We start from the raw sequence: 21,728 nt of genomic DNA, 5'->3' as shown, positions 1-21,728 counted from the left end.
CCTTAAAAAATTAAAACAGATCAACTGGTAAAAGCAGCACAAAAATTCACTGAAGAAAAGAATTCCTTAAAAAGTAGAATGGCCCAAATGGAAAAGGAAACAATTCTTCAAAAGTTAGAATTGGGCAAGTGGAAGCTAATGACTTCATGAGAAATCAAGAAGCAATAAAACAAAATCAAAAGAATGAAAAAATAGAAGAAAATGTAAAATACCTTATTGCAAAAACAACCAACTGGGAAAATAGATCCAGGAGAGAAAATTTTAAAACTATTGGACTACCTGAAAGCTATGATCCAAAAAAAGACCCTAGAAACCATCTTTCAAGAAATTATCAAGGAAAACTCCCCTGCTGTTCTAGAACCAGAAGGTAAAATTGAAATTGAAAGAACCCACTGATCACCTCTTGAAAGAGATCCCAAAATGAAAACTGCCAGAAATATTATTGTCAAATTCCAGAGCTCCTAGGTCAAGGAGAAAACACTGCAAGAAGCCAAAAAGAAACAATTTAAATATAATGGAACCACAGTCAGGATAACACTAAATTTGGCAGTTTCTACATTAAAGAACTGGAGGGCTTGGAATATGATATTCCAGAGGGCAAAAAGAGCTGGGATTACAACCAAGAATCACCTGCCCAGCAAAACAGGAGAAAAAATGGACGTGCAATGAAATAGAAGACTTCCAAGCACTGCTGATGCAAAGACCAGAGCTGAATAGAAAATTTGACTTTCAAATATAGGACTTTTCTTTAAAAAGCATAAAAAGGTAAATGGGCAAGACAACTCATAAGGGATTCATACGGTTAAACTGTTTACATGGGAAAATGATACTTGTAACTCCTAAAAACTTTCCCATTATTAGGAATCTTAGGAGTATATATATAGAGAGGGCATGGGTGTGAGGTGAATGTGATGGGAGAATTATTTAAAAAATTAAAATTAAGGGATGAGAAAGAGCATTGCACTGGGAGAAGGGGAAAGAGAGAGGTAGAATCAGGTAAATTATTTGACATAAAAGAGGGGTAAGAGTTTTACAGTGGAGAGGAAGATGGGGAAGGTGGTAGTGGGAAGTGAGTGAAACTTACTCTCATTGAAATTAGCTCAGAGGTTGCATATAGAAATCTATCTTACCATATAAGAAAGTAAGAGAGAAAAGGGATGGGGGTGGGGGTGAGGGTGGGGTGGAGAAGGGACCTGACAGAAGGGAGGGTGGATTGGGGGAGGTAAAAGTCAAAAACAACACATTTTTGGGAATGCACAGGGTGAAAGGAGAGAGTAGGATAAACAGGGGGAAATACACAGTTAATCATAACTGGTACAATTTTTATAGCAATTTTCTCTGACAAAGATCTCATTTCTCAAATATATAGAGAATTGAATCAAATTTATAGAAATGATTCATTTCCCAATTGATAAATGGTCACAGGATATGAAAAGGCAATTTTCAGACAAAGGAATCAAAGCTATAGTGATACGAAAAAATGCTCTAAATCACTATTGATTAGAGAAATTGCAAAGTAAAACAATTCTGAGCTACCATTCCACATCTATCAGACTGGATAATATGACAGAAAAGGAAAATGACAAATGTTGGAGGGGATGTGGGAAAATTGAGATACTAATGCTCTGTTGAAGTGGTATACTGATTCAACCATTTTGTAGAACAATTTGGAACTGTGCCCAAAGTCCTATGAAACCATGCAAACCCTTTGAGTAAGCAATACCACTAGTAGGTCTGTATCCCAAAGAGATAAAAAACAAAAAGGAAAAGAAAAGAACCTATACATACAAAAATATTTATAGCAATTCTTTCAGTGGTGGCAAATAATTGCAAATTGAGAGGGTGTCCATCAATTAGGGAACAGTGGAACATGTTGTTGTATACGACTGTGATGGAACACTATTATCCTATGAGAAATGATAAGCAGGATGCTCTCTGAGAAACCTGGATTTACATGAACTGATGCAAAATGAAATGAGTAGAAGCAGGAGAACATTGTATATAGTAACAGCAATATTGGATGATGAACAACTGTGAATGATTTAGCTATTCTCAGCAATACAATGATCCAAGACAATTCTGAGGGACTTATGATGAAAAATGCAATCCATTTCCAGAGACAGAACTGATGGAGTCTGAATGTAGATCAAAGCATCCTTTTTCTTGTTTTTACTTTGATCTGTTTTCTGTCACAACACAACTAACATGAAAATAAGTTTTGCATAACTGCACATGTATAACCTATACCAAATTGCTTGCCTTCTCAATGAGGGGGACAAGGGAGGGAAGGAGGGAGTGAATTTGGAATTCAAAAACTTAAAAAAAAGTTAAAAATTATATTTACATGTAATTGGGGAAAAATAAAATACTAAATTTAAAAATTCGTATTTAAAAATATGAGATGAATGATTAAACAAGTTTTGAGGACATCCTTCTTCAGCAGCATTTCAAGATTGGGTACAAAAGTATGTCTTTAATGCCACCTGAGTTTGAAATTATTCTTATCTTCATTTCACTCAGATAGCAGCAGCAGAGTTATTTTACCATCTCTGATCTCAGGGCCATTTCATAAGATCTTATATAACACTTGACTGTTATCATTGACACAATCTTATGACTATGACCAACCCCTCTCACGTAGGCAAGGCAAGTGTTTACAGATGTTAGGTCTTGGTGCTGGGCATCATCTGAAAAATGATCAAATTCAACCTTCCCATTTTACAGTTGAGGAACAGGCCCAGAAAAAGGCCTTGCCTAAGGTGATAGAATGTTTGAATTGAAAGGGACCTAAGAAGCAGCAGGGCCAGGATGAGAAGAAGCCTTTCAGCTTTCAGTAGCCTTTTCTCTGTACCTCACATTACTCTTCCAACATTGGCACCATAGCTATATTGTGTAAATATCTATAGGAAAAGCATGGCTCCTCTTTGGCTTACTCAATCTCATTTCAAAGCTTGGTTAAACCCTAAAACTCCTCTTACCTTCTGTTATTCTTTTCCCACAAATGTTTTAGCTTTGCATGGCCAAAGGAGAAGAGGTAAGATACTGTGTTTCAGACTACAACCCATTAAATCTCAAGCTAGAAGATGACAACGGCTGAAGGCCTGCTATATATTTAGTCATAGTTAGTCTTTTCCACACTCTACTTATCAGAAAAACTTGCTTCCAAATATCAAATGCGACATACAGACATAAAGGTTAAATGCTGGAGCCTTTTTAATGCATTAAGCACAGCTTCAGTCTTACTGCTTACCATGAGATAAAAGTCTATAAAATTCAAATAACTATCCCCATAAAGAATGAAAGCTTGACTCTGGCTACTTGCTATGCTGCAGAGTTGCTGCTATATACTGAGTTGCCAAATTTGATTTCTTAGCTCGATATTTTTTAGGGGATTTAGAAAGTAGTTGGTATATCATTTGGTGAAAATGAATCATTCTTACAGAGGGATATACTGAACCCTGGGGCTTCAGAAGCCTCCTCCAAATACTAGCTCTTAATCACTTCAGATGCAACAGTGATTGGCAGGCAATAAGTGGAAAATTCTAATCTAAGCTAGCTCCAACTATGCCACAAACATTGGCTCAGACAAGCTGACCCATATTTAACCTCATGCAGGGGGCACTCTGAATCAGAAAAAAAAAGTTAACTTCATTTCAATTTGAAAGCAATTAGACATTTCCACAGGCTTAATTTCCCCTTGAACATATATAAAATATTTAAACACACAGACATTAATAAAAACATAGACTTTTATTATTCTTGAAATACCCAGTACTTGCTCCAAATATAGGTTTTGGGGTTATCTGAAGGAATCTACCTAACTACATGCCAGAATTGGCCTTATATTACATGGTAAGTAGGTAACAATACTGAATCATCATAGTTAATTCTAGGACAGCCCATTCTTGGCAGGGGAGAAGTATAAATGTTGCTTCTTTTCTGGAATCACTGGAAATACTGTCTTTTCCTCTTTTAATAAAATGAAGTAAGAGAGATGAAAAAAGAGGAGCTGGAGGAAAAATGAGATGTAAAAATCCAAAGAAAATAGGCAGGAATGAGGATAAAGGGCAGGCAAGAAAAGGGTAATGGTTATTTAGCTTCCTGTACTAGATATCCCTTCAGATTAGATTCTCATATTTGTCATGGTTGTTTTCTTTTTAAACATCTTAAACTACAGCTCTCCCTCAATGGTTCTGAGACTTTTTGTGACAAAATGGTGCCGTTGTTTTGAAGCTGAGAATTAGACTTTAGTTTTGATTAGGAAGGGGAGAAGTGTAGTATGTAATTTACTACCCACCATACTTGAAACTTACTCAACAGAGGAATAAAAACTTGCTTGTTGACGGAGCTCCATAGCAACATAACCTTGTAATTCTATCTTCACACTGTATTTAGAGGAGGAGAACAGTCCAAAGTGGTACTTGAAGCTTCACGGACAGAATTTTTGGCATCTTATTGTCAGACAGAAGAGAAATTAAAGCATGGTCACTATTCTTAGTAAAGTAAATGCAAAGGCAACACAAGCTGATTCAGTCATATAAGAATTATTATATAAAATACTCAAATGAAACATAATCTGGACTCTGAATAAAAGCTAATTAGAAGGTGCTTAATTTAGATGAACTCTGACATCTAACTTTAACATATCATTAAAGTCTGATAAATCACGATGCTTTCAAAATGACTTGAAAATAATTTATACCGTATCACCAAAAAGTCTCAAAGAAATTACATGATGTATTACCAAGTGTAGTTTTTTTAACGGCTAACCTGAAAACCCTTAAAGTCAGTCAGCGTTAAGAAGCTGAACTAAAGGGATGTAAGGAAGTATGATTATGATTAGAATTATAATTCCAACATTAATCAATATACCTAACGTCTCTTATAGTAAGCATTTGCAGAATAAAAAAAGGAGGTTCACTTAATCAGACTCTGTTATAAAGTAAGGAAAATGCTATTTATCAAATTAAAAGGACTGAAAATTAAGTTTTAGAATTACTTTTGAAACACAAGAATTATGTGATTATAGTTTATAGCTAGGTATGCTTCCTGTATACTTCTAATATAGTTCTCTTCCTCATTAGTTTCAAAAAGCAAAATTTCCTGAAATTTGAGAGGCTATAGTTTTTAAAATCGTAAAAGCTTATTTAAGAGGTTTATATTGTCAATCTTTTTAATAAAATATAGCAGCACTGGGCAAAATTTTTTATTTTACTTTCCTACTACTTCTGTTCTTATGGACCATACAGAGTAAAACAAAATATGGAGAATGCCTTATATTTAGCCTCTTTCTTTAAAGTGTCCTTACACATAGAAATGTTATTTTCTGAAAATTTCTTTGTGTTGCCTATACATTTTCCCCTCTATGATTGTCCAATCAATCCATCAGAATAAAGAACAGGCTTAATATTACACTCTGCCCTGAAGGTTCCTGAAATTAAGACTCATTCTTTCTACTTTGAAGATTATTCTTATCAAAATAGCCAGATAATTGCCAGAGGATAATTATAATTCTATAATTATTATTGTTGGTGACTGCAAGTGATTATCATAGAGAATAATGTAGCTTGATTTTCTATGACTAACCCTGAAGGAAGAAACACAATCAAAAACTTGTTTTGACTAGTATTCTGAACAAACTTGACACAGAAGTCATAGAAAAAATCCAGAGGTGGAACAAGACCCGATTGACTTAACTCAATGGTTCTAAAGTTTAAAATCAGTACAGAGATCCTTCAAGTATCAGAAAGCCAGCCAAAAATTCAGAATCTTCCTTTGCTTACATAGAAAAAAAATGGCTAGTCGAGAGACTAGTCATTTTGGTCTAGTGCAAGGATTCTTAACCTGGCATTCTATCCCCCCTTTAAAAAAAAATCTTGATAACTGTATTTCAACATAATTGGTTTCCTTTTGTAATACTATGTATCTTGTGTATTTAAAAACATCCCAAGAAAGGTTCAATAGGCTTCACCAGACTACCAAAGGGCACCAGGACACAAAAAAGGTAAAGAACCTTGGTGTCAGTGGAAAAGGAGGAATAGTTAATGTGTGACCATCCTGCCTTGGGCACATTCCTTCAAGTCTCTAGAATATTTTGCACCTCCCTAGGCCATCTACTATTGTTTTGACACCACACAATCATGCAGAATGGAAGGAGGTGGGGGGGGGAAGAAAAAAAAACTCTTCTTTGACAGGCTATGTGTGTGTGGATGGTACCTTCCAACTGGATCACTACCAATTGAAAAAAGATTTCATCTACCAAAAGTAGTGTTTTTATGTATAAAATTGAGTCTTATCAAATGAAAAAGATGTAGTAAATTATGCTCTCGAATTTACCCTTTAAACGCTATAAAAGGCACATTGTTCAGTGATAGTATATTTTTTGATATTAATGTTAAGCTACAACTAACATGTATATTGTTGAGTGAGGAAGATGATACACTTCACTCTGTGCCCAGCTCAGAGAATACCTAGAGTTCTAGTTCCAGTGTTCACTTCTGGACACATTTTAGGAGACACTGCCAAACAAGAGTACATCCAAACCAAAAACCATGTCATAAGAGAAAAGTTGAAGGAGTGAAAGACAGGAATGACATACACAATAGCTTTCTTTGGATAAATGATGGACTGTCATATGGAAGAAGGGCTTATGATTAGACTTGTTCTGCTTCCTTTTGGAGAGCATAGTTGGGACTAATGGGTGGAAAAAAGGGCAGATTTTAGCCTCAACACATAGGAAAATTTCTTAACCAGAGTTTTCTCAAAATGACTTGGGCTGCCTTGAGAGGTGGTGAGTTCTTTCACTACAAATTTTCAAGGGCTGGATAGCTCCTTGCCAGTGATGTAGATGGGTTTCACATTCAGGTACTGCCTGAATCAGGTAACATTGAAGATCCTTTTAAAACTATGATTCACAGCCCATGAGATGCACAAGCCTTAATGGGCAAAAAGTGGTCAAGAAAGCCATAGTATAAGGTTGCAATCTCCTTTGGTAACATGGATTAGACTATTTTTAGGAGCAAACAGAGTATAGTGCAAAGTGTACTGGACTGAGAGTGAGAGGACCTGGATAATTCTAGCTCTACTACTACCAGTGACATTGGGCAGGTCATAACCTCTCAGCTTCAGTTCATCTCTAAAGTAAGGACTAAGCGCCCTCTAAGGACCCTTCCAACTTTAAATCTATGATCATATGGATCTTCATTTTAGAGGTTTCAGTGTGCAAAAAGGACCACAGTTCTGGGTTTAGGTGCTGTCAGTTTCAGGCATAGACATATAGCTATATCTAATACATAGTGTGCTTAAATATTTCCTAAAAAGCAAAGACCCAGTAGAGATTACTACAATCTAGAGCAAACCTCCTTCCAAAATTTAGTTTTACATTTTAAATGTGATTACTAAATTCAATCTGACAGTTGATATATAATTTGCATTTGAAAATGATTTGTAGCAAAAGACATTCTACTTGCTTATGTCTTAAATTTTTTAGTAATCCTTAATCATCCTTCTCTAATTTATTTCAGCCTCCAAAGAGATTTAATTCCAGTGAAACTAATTTTGAGAATTTGAAATAAATATAAAAATTAAATTTCAAGGGGATTTTTTTGGGAGGAGTAAAAGTGAAGGTAACTGAGCACCCAAAGCTTAAAATGTATCTGAATGATTGAGTACTGTTTATGTGGCTGTTTTAAAATTTTTTTTGGATATTAATCCAGGCAGATCTAGATTCCATAACAATTGGGAAATAACTTCAACTTCCTTAAAAATAAGGTACATTCAAGATTGACATCAGTGGATAAAATCCATGTTACAAAATCCATTATGTTACCTATTCTAACCATTAGGATATTTATTGCAGGCTAACAAATTCTGTAGATTGTCTGATTACAACAGAAAGAAATGAAAATACATCTATGTACGTACATCCTCAAACACCACTTTGACTCAAGCTATCAGATTTTTTTACATCCTTGGAAAATCCCAACTAAAAAGAAAGCTTATTGGCACATATCAATCAGTATCAGTCAATAATTCTACTTTAACTTTGGATGACTGAAAATAAAAGGGGTGGGAAAAACTATTTAGCACATGCCCCAAGGAAGTCAAAGACACAGATACAATACATACCAAAATACTCTTGGTACTTACTACCTTTTGTAGTAGTAAAGAGCTAGAAACAATGTAGATACCTATCAACTGACAAACAGTTGGAAAAAGTATGGCATAAGAATATAATGAAACATTACTGTATATGAAAAATGACAGCTTTGAGGAATTAAGGAAAAGTGAGGGTTAGATGAACTAATACAGAGCTAAATAAGCAGACCAAGAGAAAAATGTACAGAATGATGTCAATGTAAATGAAAAGATCATTAAAAGGTAGCTAAATGCTGGAGTAATGGAAATCCCAAGATGCAGAAGGAGTAACAAAATATCCTTTCTCCTTTATGATTAAAAAAAAAGGGGATGGGGGTTGGGGTCCTAGTTAGTTTCTGATTAGGATGTTTTGCCTTTTTTTAAATAAAGGAAGATGAGAAATTAGAGATATGAAGACAAAACTATCAACATGCAACAGGTAAGGAAAGGTAACAAAAATAAATTTAAGAATGGGATTAGTTGTTAAAAATTAATGAATTGTAGATCTTTTTAAAGTTAGGTGAAATTTTAGTTTTGTTATTTTCAAGTCTGAGCAAAGGAATGTCAATTACTTGTTTCCCTTAAAGGAAAATCTATAATTTGCATATTTTTGTTTAAGGCTATTGCTAAGTAAAAGGCGGTTTTAGAAGCTTTGGATTTGGGAATTTCTTTTAGTTGTCTTTTGAGACTGGGTCTCCTCCCTTGTTCATGTTAGACGTGAGTGGCCACTTACAGGCCTGAGCACAAAACTGATTGGTAAAAAGGCTTTACTTTATTCTGCTTTTTCAAAATGGGCCAGTTCAACTCCACACTGCTCCTCCATTCAGTAGCCTGGGGGTCCTCCATTCCTGGGGGCTAATCATATTTGTGTCATACTTAGTGCAGATACTTATTTGGCTTGAGTGTTACTGCTGCTTATAACTCCTAAACTCAGGCAACACAGCTACGAGTCTTAGGCCTTGCCCAGGGGCAGGGATTACAGACCTGTGCTATCATGCCTAGCAGTCTTGTTTTCACTTCATAATAGACTTAAAAAGTCTTCTTTTTTTTTTTCTCCACTACTAATTTGCCGAGCAAACCCTTTTCCCACCAACAGCACAAAAAGTAAACTGGGGTTGCTTCTCCTTTGCTTCAGTCAATTCTCTTAGCTGAATGTGGGAGTTCTGATCTCAGGCATGAAAAATCCCTTTGCCTGATTTCTCATAGATACCACAGGTGAGCTAGTAGGAATTCCAAATTAGCTGAGGAACATGATGAGCTTTTACTGCATGTTTTACTACAATGGACACACGGAACTATTTAATTGTAGTGTGTTAGCCATTTTGTGTATCAATATTCAAAATTTAATATGCTACAGATGTCCTATTTTATTTGTAATCTGGACTACATTTTTACAGTTGCTGACAGCATTCCTATATAATTTCTGATGCCAAGCAGTAACAATACTTCCCACAAATTTAGAGTTTTCTGAGACAATTTCATAGCAACTAATGACAGTATTTCATTATATACTTGAGAAAACTGCAGATTAAAAGACTTCAAATCTTGGAAGTCTACAAACAAAAAACCAATCTAGTGGATTAAATATAACAGGTCTCAGGAAAAGTGAATTGATTTTTCAGAGTAATAAATATGACATTGGAAACATCCCTTAAACTTCCAAAGATGAAGAATAATTTCTCCATTGAAAAAAGAAGCGATACATAATATAGTATGTTATATAATATGAAAAAAAAGACACTTAGGAGAGGATATGGGGTTTTATATTACATATTAAATACATGCAGAATATAATTTTAAAGCTAAGACTGAATAGCCTAATGGGTGCAATAAAGAAGTAATTAATTCTTTCTCCTGTTGAAAATGTTGAAATTCTTCTGGAGAAAACTGCTCAATTTAAACTTACTTGTAATGCTGAAAAAATACTGTCTGTATCTCAGTTTTTAAAAATATACTTTTATCCATTCCCTAACTAATAAATGGTCAAAGGATATGAATGAGCAGTTTTCAAAGGAAGAAATCCAAGCTATCAATAGTCACAAGAAAAAAAATGCTCCAAATAACTAATAATTAGGGAAATGAAAATTAAGCAGCTCCAAGGTTCAACACCCATCACAATGGAAAAGATGACAAAAAAAAAGATGACAAAATTTTCTCAGGGGCTCTGAGAAAATAGGCACATTAATGTACTGTTGTTAAATCTCTAAATTAGTCCAGTCATTCTGGAAGGCAATTTGGAACTCTTTCCCCTCACCACCCTCCTCCCCCTCCTTAGTCTTTAATCAGTGCATATCCTTTGACTCAGAGATACCACACTACCTATAAAACCTCACTGGGTACTTTGAAGTGACCTTCTTTCTGTTCCACACTAGCAACACTGCACTCCCACTTCTGTGCTTTTGTCATGTATATATATGTCTCCCACACTTGGAATCCACTCCCTCTTTATCTCTCTTTCATAGAGTACCTCCCTTCATTTAAAGATGAAGATTAGGCACCATATGCTGTATGAAGCCTTTCCTAATCATTCCCTCACAAACTATCTCGTATTTAAGTTCTGTGTATTTATTATATTTTCATTAACTTTATGCTGTTTATAAACATGTGTATAAACACATAGATAATATTACATGTACTGCTTCTCTCTTCCATTTTGTAAGCTGTAAGTGATGCTTCACTTTTTTTGTATTTGTATCCCTCGCCCGTAGACCAGTGCTTGGCAACACAACTGCTTAATAAATGCCTGGTGACTGACTGACTAACCACAGGTACAAAAATATTTATAGTAGCTCTTTTGGTAGGGGTAAAAAACTGGAAGGGATCCTTCAATTAGAAAAGAGCTGAACAAATCATGGTATATGAACATAATGGAACACCACTGTACTTTTAAGAAATAACAAAAGAAATGGTTTCAGAGAAACTTGGGAAGCTCTCTAACAGCCGATACTGAGTGAAGTGAGCAGAACCAGAGCAATTTATGCTAAAACAACAATATTTTAAAGACAAATAACTTTCAAAGACTTAAAAACTCTAACCATGATTCCAGAGGACCAACAATGAAGCATTCCGTCTACCTCCTGACAAAGAGGTAAAGAACTCATGACAAAATAAGCATACTTGTTTTAGACAATGAATCTGTTTTTTTTTTGACTACACACATTTGTTACAAGGATTTTTTTGTTTTTCAACTGGGGGGAGATGAGAGGGGGCTGGCTAATTAAAAATAAAACTTAAACAATGTGTTCTTAGCCATTTCAAAATATTATATTAAACTTTTCTATACCAGCAGAAATGAAAGATTAAAGCTCTGCATTTCAGAATAAGAAAGCACTCTTCCGACTGCAATCCTCATAGGAAGTTTATGGGATATTAATTTATAAAATGTTCTAATACAAGGACTAGGCTAATGAATACAAATATTCCTTCAGGTTCAATTTTACCGACCTACCAGTGACACTGAAATATTCTGATTAAGTGGACATAAATAGCAATAATGGTCAGTGGCATGAACTAGGGATAGTGTTTTTAACTACTCAAATTCTACTGTTCTATCAAGTATGGTGTATAAAAATATGACATAAACAGATACCACATCCTTCTCCAAATACCAATTTAAAAAATACACAGAACTGAAGCCAATTATTAGTTGTGCAAAGGGAGCACACTCATAACCACCATGACAAATATTTCATAATGGCTGAATTCTCCACTGAAGACAACATGACTGGCACAATCCTTCCAACAAAGTTTCAAGTATAATATTCCACCGAGAAATTTCTGCCTAAAAGGGCTAAGTGATGATTCTTAAATTTACTCAATAAGAAAATGAACATTGACATTGTATCTTAATAGGGGTGGCAGAAGCACTTGCATGCTAAAATATGACAAGTTTTAATCAATGTTTGTAAGGAGGCCTACTGATTCTAAAGTCACTTTCCTCTACTCTTAAAACTTACTCAACTAAGAATCACAAACACGAGGTTCAATTTATGAGTACCTAATTTCAGTAGCAAGCTTACGAGTAGGTGAAATTATTTTCATTTTTACTTTGAGAAGGCAAGTGATGAAGACAAAAATGCATTTAAAGAAAAAATTTTATGTTCTAGGTGACAGCTACCAACTTAAATCTTTAAAAAGGAACTACAGACATGTACTTTGAAAAATTTGACACAGTGATTTTAGGCAAAAATATTTTTAAAATGTCAATTTGTTTAGTCATTTATAGATTATCAGTACATCTCGCTTTTATCACATGTATAGTCTCAATTTTAATTCAACTTCTTCATATAAAATTAGTTTCAACTGGTAGGTAGTTATTAGGATGGCTTCATCTTGCTATTTTTTTAATAGTGAAAGACTTCTGAGATTTTGAGAGACAATTAAAAAAATACACTTATTCACTGGCAACAACGGTGCTAATAGCTCTCCATGTTGAGAACTGATTATGGTTAAAAGTCTAACTGATGGATAACAGGAAGATCATGATCCCAATAGGACCAACCTTTTTATGAGAGAAATTTCTTATACAAGTAGTAAACTGCTTAGTCTGTCACCATTACAGCAGGCAGTAAAATCAGCAAGAAAGATACTTGAAAAATCATCATGACATAAAACAATAAACATTACTTATGCTGCTGCTGGTATAAAATTAATACACAGGGTTCATATTTTTTTGCATGAAACACTGATTTTCTAGTGATATTTAACTTTAAAAAAGGTTTTATGGGTTCTTCAACCCTTGGAGCACTAGTATTTCAAGACCGCCAACCAAAGGTATAATCAGGAAAATGTGTCTTTGTCCACAGGTTCCCGAGGGTTAAAGTGCATGACTTTTCTGTGGCCTGGCACACAAAATTTTCTATTCCACTTTTTTCTTAAATGAAACTTTTTCTTTGGTTTCTTGCAGTTTTTCTGTGAGTCTATCTTTTGTTTCTCCCATTTTTTCTGTAATAAGCTCCTTTGTTTCCTCCATTCTGTCCTGAAAGTACTCTTTAACTGGAGGTGGCGTTGACATGTAGCCATGGCTACGAAGATACTTGACAGTAATGGATGTTCCTCCCAAAGTCACAGTGTATCTGGCAGGTGTTGCAATCTTAAAAGAAGGAGCAAATGTAGGGTAGATTAGTTAAGGCAATTGCGTGCTAGCAAAAAAGAAGTCAGATTACAAATATAAAAGTGTCAATGAAGAAATTACTATAACAAATGCAGTATTTTAAGGTTTAACAAAGCACTTTGCATACATTTTCTCATTTGATCTTTTCTACTTTTGAGTTAGCTATTAATGCAGGAATTTTTGCAGATGAAGGAACTGAAGCTCACAGAAGTGAATGTGACTTGACCAAGGCCACAGAATTATTAAGGTCTGAGGGAGTCTTCAAATTCAAATTCTTCTAGACTCCAACTTCTACTATAACATGTTTCTTCTTATATATAATTAAACAATGCCACTATCATTTAGAACTGATCTGAATAAGCTACATGTACATATTCTATATGAATACTACACACATTCCTAGTTTTCAATTAGATTTTTGTTTATCTAATAAACCTTTTAGTTTCCTAAAACGAATTTTGTGTACTACATAGCAATAATTTTACAGTGCTAGAACACATAGAAACCTGGCCCAGCACATCACAGACTTGAGTTTACCTCCCTCCTCTGACACATACTGGCTGACTCAGGACAAATCCCCAGGCAACAGTCTGCTAAGAATTAGACAAGTTTCACCACTGGGAATTCTATAACAATGAAAGCACAGGCCTAATGTCCCTTCTAGTTCTAACAAACTCTGTGCGCATCTTCAAAATGTTCTGGAGTTTGGAATTTGGTGGTAAACAAATCACATGAAAATGATAAATTTTATAGAGTACTTTAAAAATCAAGAGAAATGTGATTCTTCCTACATAAACCTTGGAAGAGCCTCTCCCTCACCTCCACCAATTAAAAAAAAACAGAAAATAATACAACTCTGTTAGCAATAAAAATCTATGTAGCTATTTCTTAACTAGCCCCAAACACCTAAGAAGCTTAGATACCTCAAAATAATGCCAATCTATCAACAACTAAAAATTCAAATTAAATTAAATTTGACTTTGCAAGGGACTCCCTGCCCCAAAACAAAAAATACCAAGGCCTAGAACCAAAGAACTAGAGGCAGAGTACTGGGTCAGAGTTTGTTTTTACAGAATTTTATTTGCTTTTAAGGTATTGCTCATTCCTCTCATGCACAACTAGAGCTATATGCATACTTTTTTCTTATCTTCCCAAACCACAGGACAACAAAAACTTGGCTTCTCCCTTAGTACAAAAGTTGTAACTCTAGATCATTTCTCAGGAAGAAGCAAAATAAAAACTGTCATCCTAATTAAGTTCTTGTCTGTTATCTTCTTTTACAGTAAGAGCAGAGAAAAATTGGTAAGAATCGTGAGTATCAGAGGACAAAAAAAGGGCACGTCAATTGTTGGAGACGTTGTGGTAGGAAAGGCACACAAATACACTGTTGGTGAAGCTATGAATTGATCCAACAATTCTAGAAAACAATTCAGAACTATATCCAAGTCACTAAATTACATGTATCAGCAATACCATTACGAGGCATCTATCCCAGAGAAGTATATAGAAAGGAACTATATGTACAAAAATACTTATGATTTACTATAGCAAAAGTTGGAAACAAAATGGGTACCCATCAACCCAATAGCTGAGCAAATTATATATTTGAATATATTATGATTATCCTATAAGAAATAATAAAAGGAACAGATTCAGAGACAACTGGGAAGATCTGTATGAATTAATGCAGAATGAGAACTACTCTTACGATGACTATAGTAATGTAAAGGAAAACAATTTTGAAAGAATTATGAAACATGATAAATATGATTATAGTACCCCATAAATCTAACCATGAAGCAAGCTCCCTACCTCTTGGCAGAAAGTTGATGGACTAGAAATGTAGAATAAGACATATACTTTCAAAAACAGCTAACATGTGGATTTGTCTTAGTAAACCATGCTTATTTGCATGAGGGAGGGCTTTTATTCTGGGTAGAATCATGGGGGACAGATGCAGTGGGTGGTTAGTGATGCTGAAAACAAAAATGGAAAGCAAAGAAACATTTAAAAAAATACAACCAAAAAACAAGTTGTATCCAGTTATCTTACTTGTGGTAAGCCTTGAATGACCTAGCCTTTTATTCTAAAACTAACAAAAATATAATAACATTTTATGAGATAAAATAGAACTTTAAACTTTAGAAATATAAGTTACAATATAACATTGTTTCAGCTCAACAAAGAAACTTATGAAGAACTATGTTTATCAGTTAGATCTAGGATTGAATGTGCTTGTTAAAATACCCACCTTAAACAAGGCATATGCAGTTAGTGCATTTCCACCTTGGGAATTTTTCAAAATGTCCACTATGCTGTCTGGTAACCCAATGTGTTCCAGAAAAGGAACAACATTCACTCCTCTGGTAAAGGAAAAAAGAGAACAATTTACACACATACAAATTCTAATATTCTTGAAAGGTTTTATGAAAATTCTTACAATACAATTCATCTCTTTTATTTTTTTAAATTGACTGCAACTTGTCAAATAATTTCATCTGACTAAAAGTAAGTTGTTCCTATGGTAGAATGCTGTTAAATATTTCACAAGTAGGAATATTTAAAACCAACAAATGTGTTTCTGCTGTAAGAAAAGAAAATTGATTAAGCTAGCTTTATATTCACCATCTTACATGTTCCCCTAATTACCACAGTTAAGCAGTTCTACTGGGGAGAAATTAGCAGCATGGTCTTTTAATGACTGTTAAGACACTAAGTATTCTCTTTTTCCTAACGTGGGGAAAGCAAATGGGAGGAAATCAGCAATCTCGTTGGTTTCTCTGACAGGTGGTGCTTATTTTGATTCAAGATTCTTTATTTCTATATACTGTATATGCCTTTAAGGCATATACAGTATATAGCACTGAACTGTATACTAACTTTTAGACATTAATAAAAATTGACTTGTATATGGTTCAGATAAACATTTAAGCATCACAGCAAGCTGGTGTAAGAAGTTCTACAGGTATTATTATTCCTATTTTACAGCTGAGGAAACTGAGGTTCAGAGAATTTATGAGTCTAGCCCATGAACACAAAGATGAGTGGTGTAAAGGGCAAAGAGAAACTGATTGAGGGTTGCATATTGACTTAGAAAACCACAAATTAACATTATCTATGATATATTTTTATTTGTTTTGTCAAACATTTCCCAATTACACTTTAATCTGGGTTTGTGAGTTTGATACCTCTGACATAGATGATAGAGGTGGGAACTAAAGTCAGGTTTTCCTAACTTCTAGTCCAGAATTCACTCCATTTAGCTGAGTCTCTTAAAACAAAGACATACTGAAAATGCAAATGTCATTTTATATTCTAATATCAAAGAATATATTAGTATTCTACATAGTTTGGTAAGAACCTCAGTCTAACAATTAGCCTACATGTAACCAAATAATCTATAGTAGTTAACTTTTAAAAAAGAAAATTATTCCTAGTTATTCTTACTCCTTTTCTGTGATTTTTTCCCTGTATGAATTTCTAATTTCTACAATATTACTGATTAATGCCTCCCTGATATCATATGTAAATGTCTAAACATTTATCAAAAATCTTTATAATTATCATTAATGATAACATACTACCAGAAAGGCTGTTTGAAATAATCATCTTAACCACTCAAACGGTCTTTTCTACCTCCAATTTTGAATAAACTCTACTAGAATAATAAAATCTTACAGCTAGTGAGCCTTGTTACCTAGTCCAAACCCATTTGTTCTAATAACATAAGGGGAAAGCCAGATTCCTTCTTAAAGATTCCTATGTTTTGTGACTTATTACTACAGATTTGGATATAGTAGGGTCCTACATGACTCTCAGATATAATTACAATGCTTAACCTCGTGCCTGGCACATAGTGGGCACTTAATAAATGCTTACTGACTGACTGAATTACATACAACAAAAGGAGGAAATAACAAGGTGAGTCCATAAAGTAACACTATCTTCCAATACCAGCATTATCATAATGGGGTCCAACTGTTCCTAGGGAACCAACAGTCAGACATAGCAATTCTAAAGAGCAGCTACGTGAAGCAGTAGATAGAGCACCAGTCCTGGAGTCAGGAAGAAATGCCAAGAAAAGAAGGGGTGGCTAGGTGGTACAGTGGATAGAGCAATGGGCCTGGAATCAGGAAGATCTGAGCTCAATTCAGTCTTAGCCATTTATAGCTGCGTGACCTTGGACAAGGCACTTAACCCCATTTGCCTCATCTGTAAAATGGGGACACACCGGAGAAGGAAATGCTAACCACTCCAGTATTTTTGCTAAGAAAACCCAATGGACAAAAAAAGTCCATGTGGTCACACAGAGTTGGACATGACTGAACAACAAGCGTTTGTCCAATTTAACAATACCAATAAAATTATATACGGTTTCATTTATTTTCCCAGAGAGGCATCATGGTTTTGTAACATATAAAGCCTTGTACTTAGTCTGTATCTACATCACACCAAAATATGTAGATAGAAGTGAAAACTTTGGATCAATGTGTCTATACAAGGTCAGATAAACATGTTGTCTAATATAACTGAGTCAGTTTTTCGCCTTCCACTTATATTATCTAGCTATGTAAAAATCATAGCAAAGACTAAGAAACCTGCATCTTCTCCATGAAGATCTGCCACTATTAATGGATATATTCTGAACATCTATTCATACAAACATTATTACTGTTTCTATAACTGTAAACTGGAGATGCCAATATCCAGCTTCCATTCTCTATAAATAACTGAGATGAAAATTTATTTTACTTTTTAAAAGCAAAAAAAAAAATCCTAAACATTTTAAATCTGTTAAGAATTTTGAGCTTTTTTAAAATGGGTGGTACATAAATTTGACAAACCTTTCTTTCACCTTTTGCTGACAATAACTGGGGAATGTTGGCCAATGTGAAAGAATGACACTCCTGTCATAAAGACACAGCCATGTCTTTAAAATGAGATTACTCCAAATCTCTTAAAAATAGGGAGTTTTATTTTGTACTCAATCTACAAGGTAAAATCTACATTAGAGCAGGGAAATGGTCATTTTCTAGAGTATAAATGAAATATCTGTAGGCTTAAGGGAGAAAGACATTACGAAAGTAAAATGTTGATAGCTTTATCATTGATTTGTTCTAAACTTAGAACGTTTTTGCTATAACTCCTAGAATGAAGGATAAGGTTAGTTGGTTGGAGTAACTAGATAGTTCAAAGACTAGTTTAGAGTGATATCAAAGGCCTTCTGCTTCCTTTCATTGCCTATTTAAATAAGCAACATTCAAAGTACAGGGAGAAATATTTTCAGGTTCAACCAAAACAATACAGGACTAAATTAATTATAGATAGTCTCCCTCTAGATGGGACTGAAAGTCTGTATTTAATAAAATCAACTGCAATTTTACTACAATTGTTATTATTCACATGGAAAGATATACTACTTCTTTTTCTTTAAAATTGCTTTCCCTCTCATTTATGCATATCACTATTTCTTGACATTACTTTCTTATGTATTGCTTGTTAGCTTGAGAACAAAGCAATTTTCAGGATTATGAGTTACAGAATTAATGCAAAAGTTTACATACTTTAATCATTTTAAAAAAGACAGCCTTGGGAAACAAAGACAATCTATTAAAGTTCAATCATATGGCAATGTACTAGAACTGGCCTGGTAAAATTTAATTGCTATTTTAGTTTGCCATAATTGTGGAACCAGCAAATTCCCATCTTTATGAATAGCAAAGAGACAAGGCAGGAAAGGGGGACAAATTTTGCCACCTTTCCTCACTGAGAAACAACCAGATTTCATTATCAGTTAACAGGAAAGGAAGGAGAGATTTACACATTGTACATAATGGTGTTGCTCAGCATCACAGTAACTACCTTTAATTAAGATAGCTGACTGGATTATATTGCCTTTGGGCACCTGTACTTACACAGAAACCTTCCCAAAGAAGCTAAAGGCAAGCTGCAAGAAAATGAGATAAAAACAAAATACATGGAGTAGCTACATGAGGATCTTTCCTTTAGTTACTAGAAAATGAACTCATCTTCTAAAGCTAAGGAGACTACTAACTCCATGGTAAGGAGCTACCCTTCATGGAGTGCAGTAAAAGAAAAGAATATAGAAGACAAAAACCTTTCCCTGTTCCTATTAGATATACTGAAAAATATGGTTAATCAACAAAGTATGACAAGATTTGTGCTAAATTTAGAACATTTTGCTCAATAGCTCATAAAAAGGGAGATAATGCTATCTAATGCAGTCTGATATCAAAGCCCCATTTTTTCTTTTACTATTTCAACAGGCAATATCAAAATTGTAGGGAGAAGTACTAAAAGTTCAACTAAAACAGTATAGTATGAACAAACAGTATAAAGAAAGGTGGTATTCTCTAGAAGATAGTAGGAATTATTTAATAAAAAAATACACAGTAAAAAGATACGAAAACAAAAAAATGAAAAGGCCATAGCTACAGGGATCTTAGGATCACTGATGGTAGAGCTAAAAAGGGCCTTAGAGGTCACCTAATCCAACCTACTCATTTTGCAGATGAGGAAATCAACATAAATAATTACACCTCTTTAACCCTATGTTGCTGGTATGCTAGTTAGTCTGTATGTATATATCCAATTCATCTTCTTGGAGAGAAGGAGTCTTGTAATAACAGGGAATTTTTTTTCTTTCAAAATAGTCAATTTCACATGTAAAAACTACAAGATACCAACACCTGAATATTGTAGAATTAACCTAGACACTAAATCTTTTATTTAGCAAACTACAGCTGGGTACATAATCCAGCACTGAAAACATAACTATCTTCCATAAGAAAGTTCTGGCTGTTTTGTTGGTCCGCTGAAAAAGAGCTGATGATGACCTCTGTCCACGGGCATCCATTTTCTTCATTGGTGACTCTCCCTGGGACTATCATTTTATGAAGGACTTTAGCCATGCTTTACCATACTCCTGCCTCTACTCATTCTGGAGAAGATCTCCTATTCTCCTATGCTCTTTTGATGCTGCTGCTCTGGGAAACCTCTACCCCGGGGCCTGCCTCTCCTCATTGGTGATTCCACCTTTGTCTTCCCTTATGAGTTGTCTTCTTCCATTTGAACATAGACGCCTTATGAGTAGAGACTGTCTTACTTGCTTGTATTCGAATCCCTAGCACTTGACTTAGTGCCTAGCTTGCAGGGGTGGGGAACCCACATCCTCAAGACCTCATGTGGCCTGTTCCTCACCCCTGAGTCTAGCACATAAGAAGCACTTAATAAGTAGTCTATCTTACCTATCACAGAAAAAAACATAATAGTTACATCCAGAGCAGATAAAGCAGCAGAATGGTGGTGATGTCAAAGAATAAGATGAGAACCTGGCATATGCGTGATGTATGTTTTCACTTACACTGCTATTTCTAAAACTGTTTAAGTAAATGAGAATTAGATAGCACTTAACAAGGATGGCTGATTTTCACCAGGCCAGGAAGCCGAGGCTCGCTACAAACTTTCAAGAGCTAATTTTTGATTGAGGCAAAATAGCTTATTTAAACAATTACCAGCATAATATAATGTGTAACATAAGATACAAATCATTAATTTGCTATTGTTTTCTGTTATCGACATTAGGCAAGCTTTAACAAATACACTAAGAATTAAAATCTTGCTAAAATTCTGTGTATTTCAAACAAGATATGTTTTTAACGTGTGTGTGCGTATGTTTTACATTCATGCGGGAATTCACATTGCCTATTGGAAAGAACACTACGTTGGGAATAAGTAGACCTGAGATCTAATCCTGGTGCTGTTACTAACTTGAACTCAGAAATTTTGTAGGCTTTAGTTTTCTCATCTATAAAATGAGAAATTTAGATTAAATGAGGTCCAAGGTCCTATCTACTTCTAAAATACTGTAATTCTATGAAACAAAGAATTGATGTTTACAACAATGTGTCTTTATATTCCTGAAAATTATTTTTTTTACAATTAGTAACTGACATTTATTTAGCACTTTAAGGTTTGCAAATCACTTTAACATATACCATTCCATTTAATTCTCATGAGAATCTTGTGAAGTAGATGCTCTAGGGACCATTATCCAAGAATTTTAGAAATGGAAGACTATAGTATCTATCTAATCTAATTCACACCCAAAAAGGAATCTCAACTATAATACACCACACAAGCTTCTATTTAGTCTTTACCTGAAGAATTACAATATGAAAGAAGCCACTACCTCCCAAAGTGGTAGCTAGTTCCCACTTGTGGAATGGAATTTCCATTTTATAGATAAGACTCAGAAGAAGTCACATAATTCATAAATGTCAAAGGTAGGATATTTCTGCAATACTCTGAATACTTGCTTATTACAAGATACATAAAGTTTCTATACACTACCAGATTGTGAATAAGATATTTAAAGTAGGCCAGAGATCATGTTAAAAACAAACTTAAGATTATCACAAATAATGAAAAAGGTAGGCCAACAATCAGATGCAATAAA

General features: G+C 34.5%; 1 protein-coding gene across 6 annotated transcripts in view; it reads right to left on the bottom strand.

The window, feature by feature from the left end:
* Positions 1-12,212: 12,212 nt before the first annotated feature.
* Positions 12,213-21,728, bottom strand: part of FAM210A (family with sequence similarity 210 member A) — a 35,470-nt gene continuing 25,954 nt past the window's right edge. For all 6 annotated transcript variants that reach the window (XM_036752879.1, XM_036752872.1, XM_036752857.1 and 3 more), the window contains 2 exons: positions 15,501-15,612; positions 12,213-13,228 (listed from right to left, as the gene is read on the bottom strand). In XM_036752879.1, coding sequence (XP_036608774.1) covers positions 12,995-13,228; positions 15,501-15,612 — 346 coding nt within the window. In that variant the 3' untranslated portion in view covers positions 12,213-12,994. The remainder of the gene's footprint in view (positions 13,229-15,500; positions 15,613-21,728) is intronic.

This window comes from Trichosurus vulpecula, chromosome 1 (genome assembly GCF_011100635.1).
Source record: "Trichosurus vulpecula isolate mTriVul1 chromosome 1, mTriVul1.pri, whole genome shotgun sequence".
Lineage (NCBI taxonomy): Eukaryota > Metazoa > Chordata > Mammalia > Diprotodontia > Phalangeridae > Trichosurus > Trichosurus vulpecula.
Note: the sequence above shows the minus strand (reverse complement) of the source record. Positions and strands in the feature narration are given on the sequence as shown.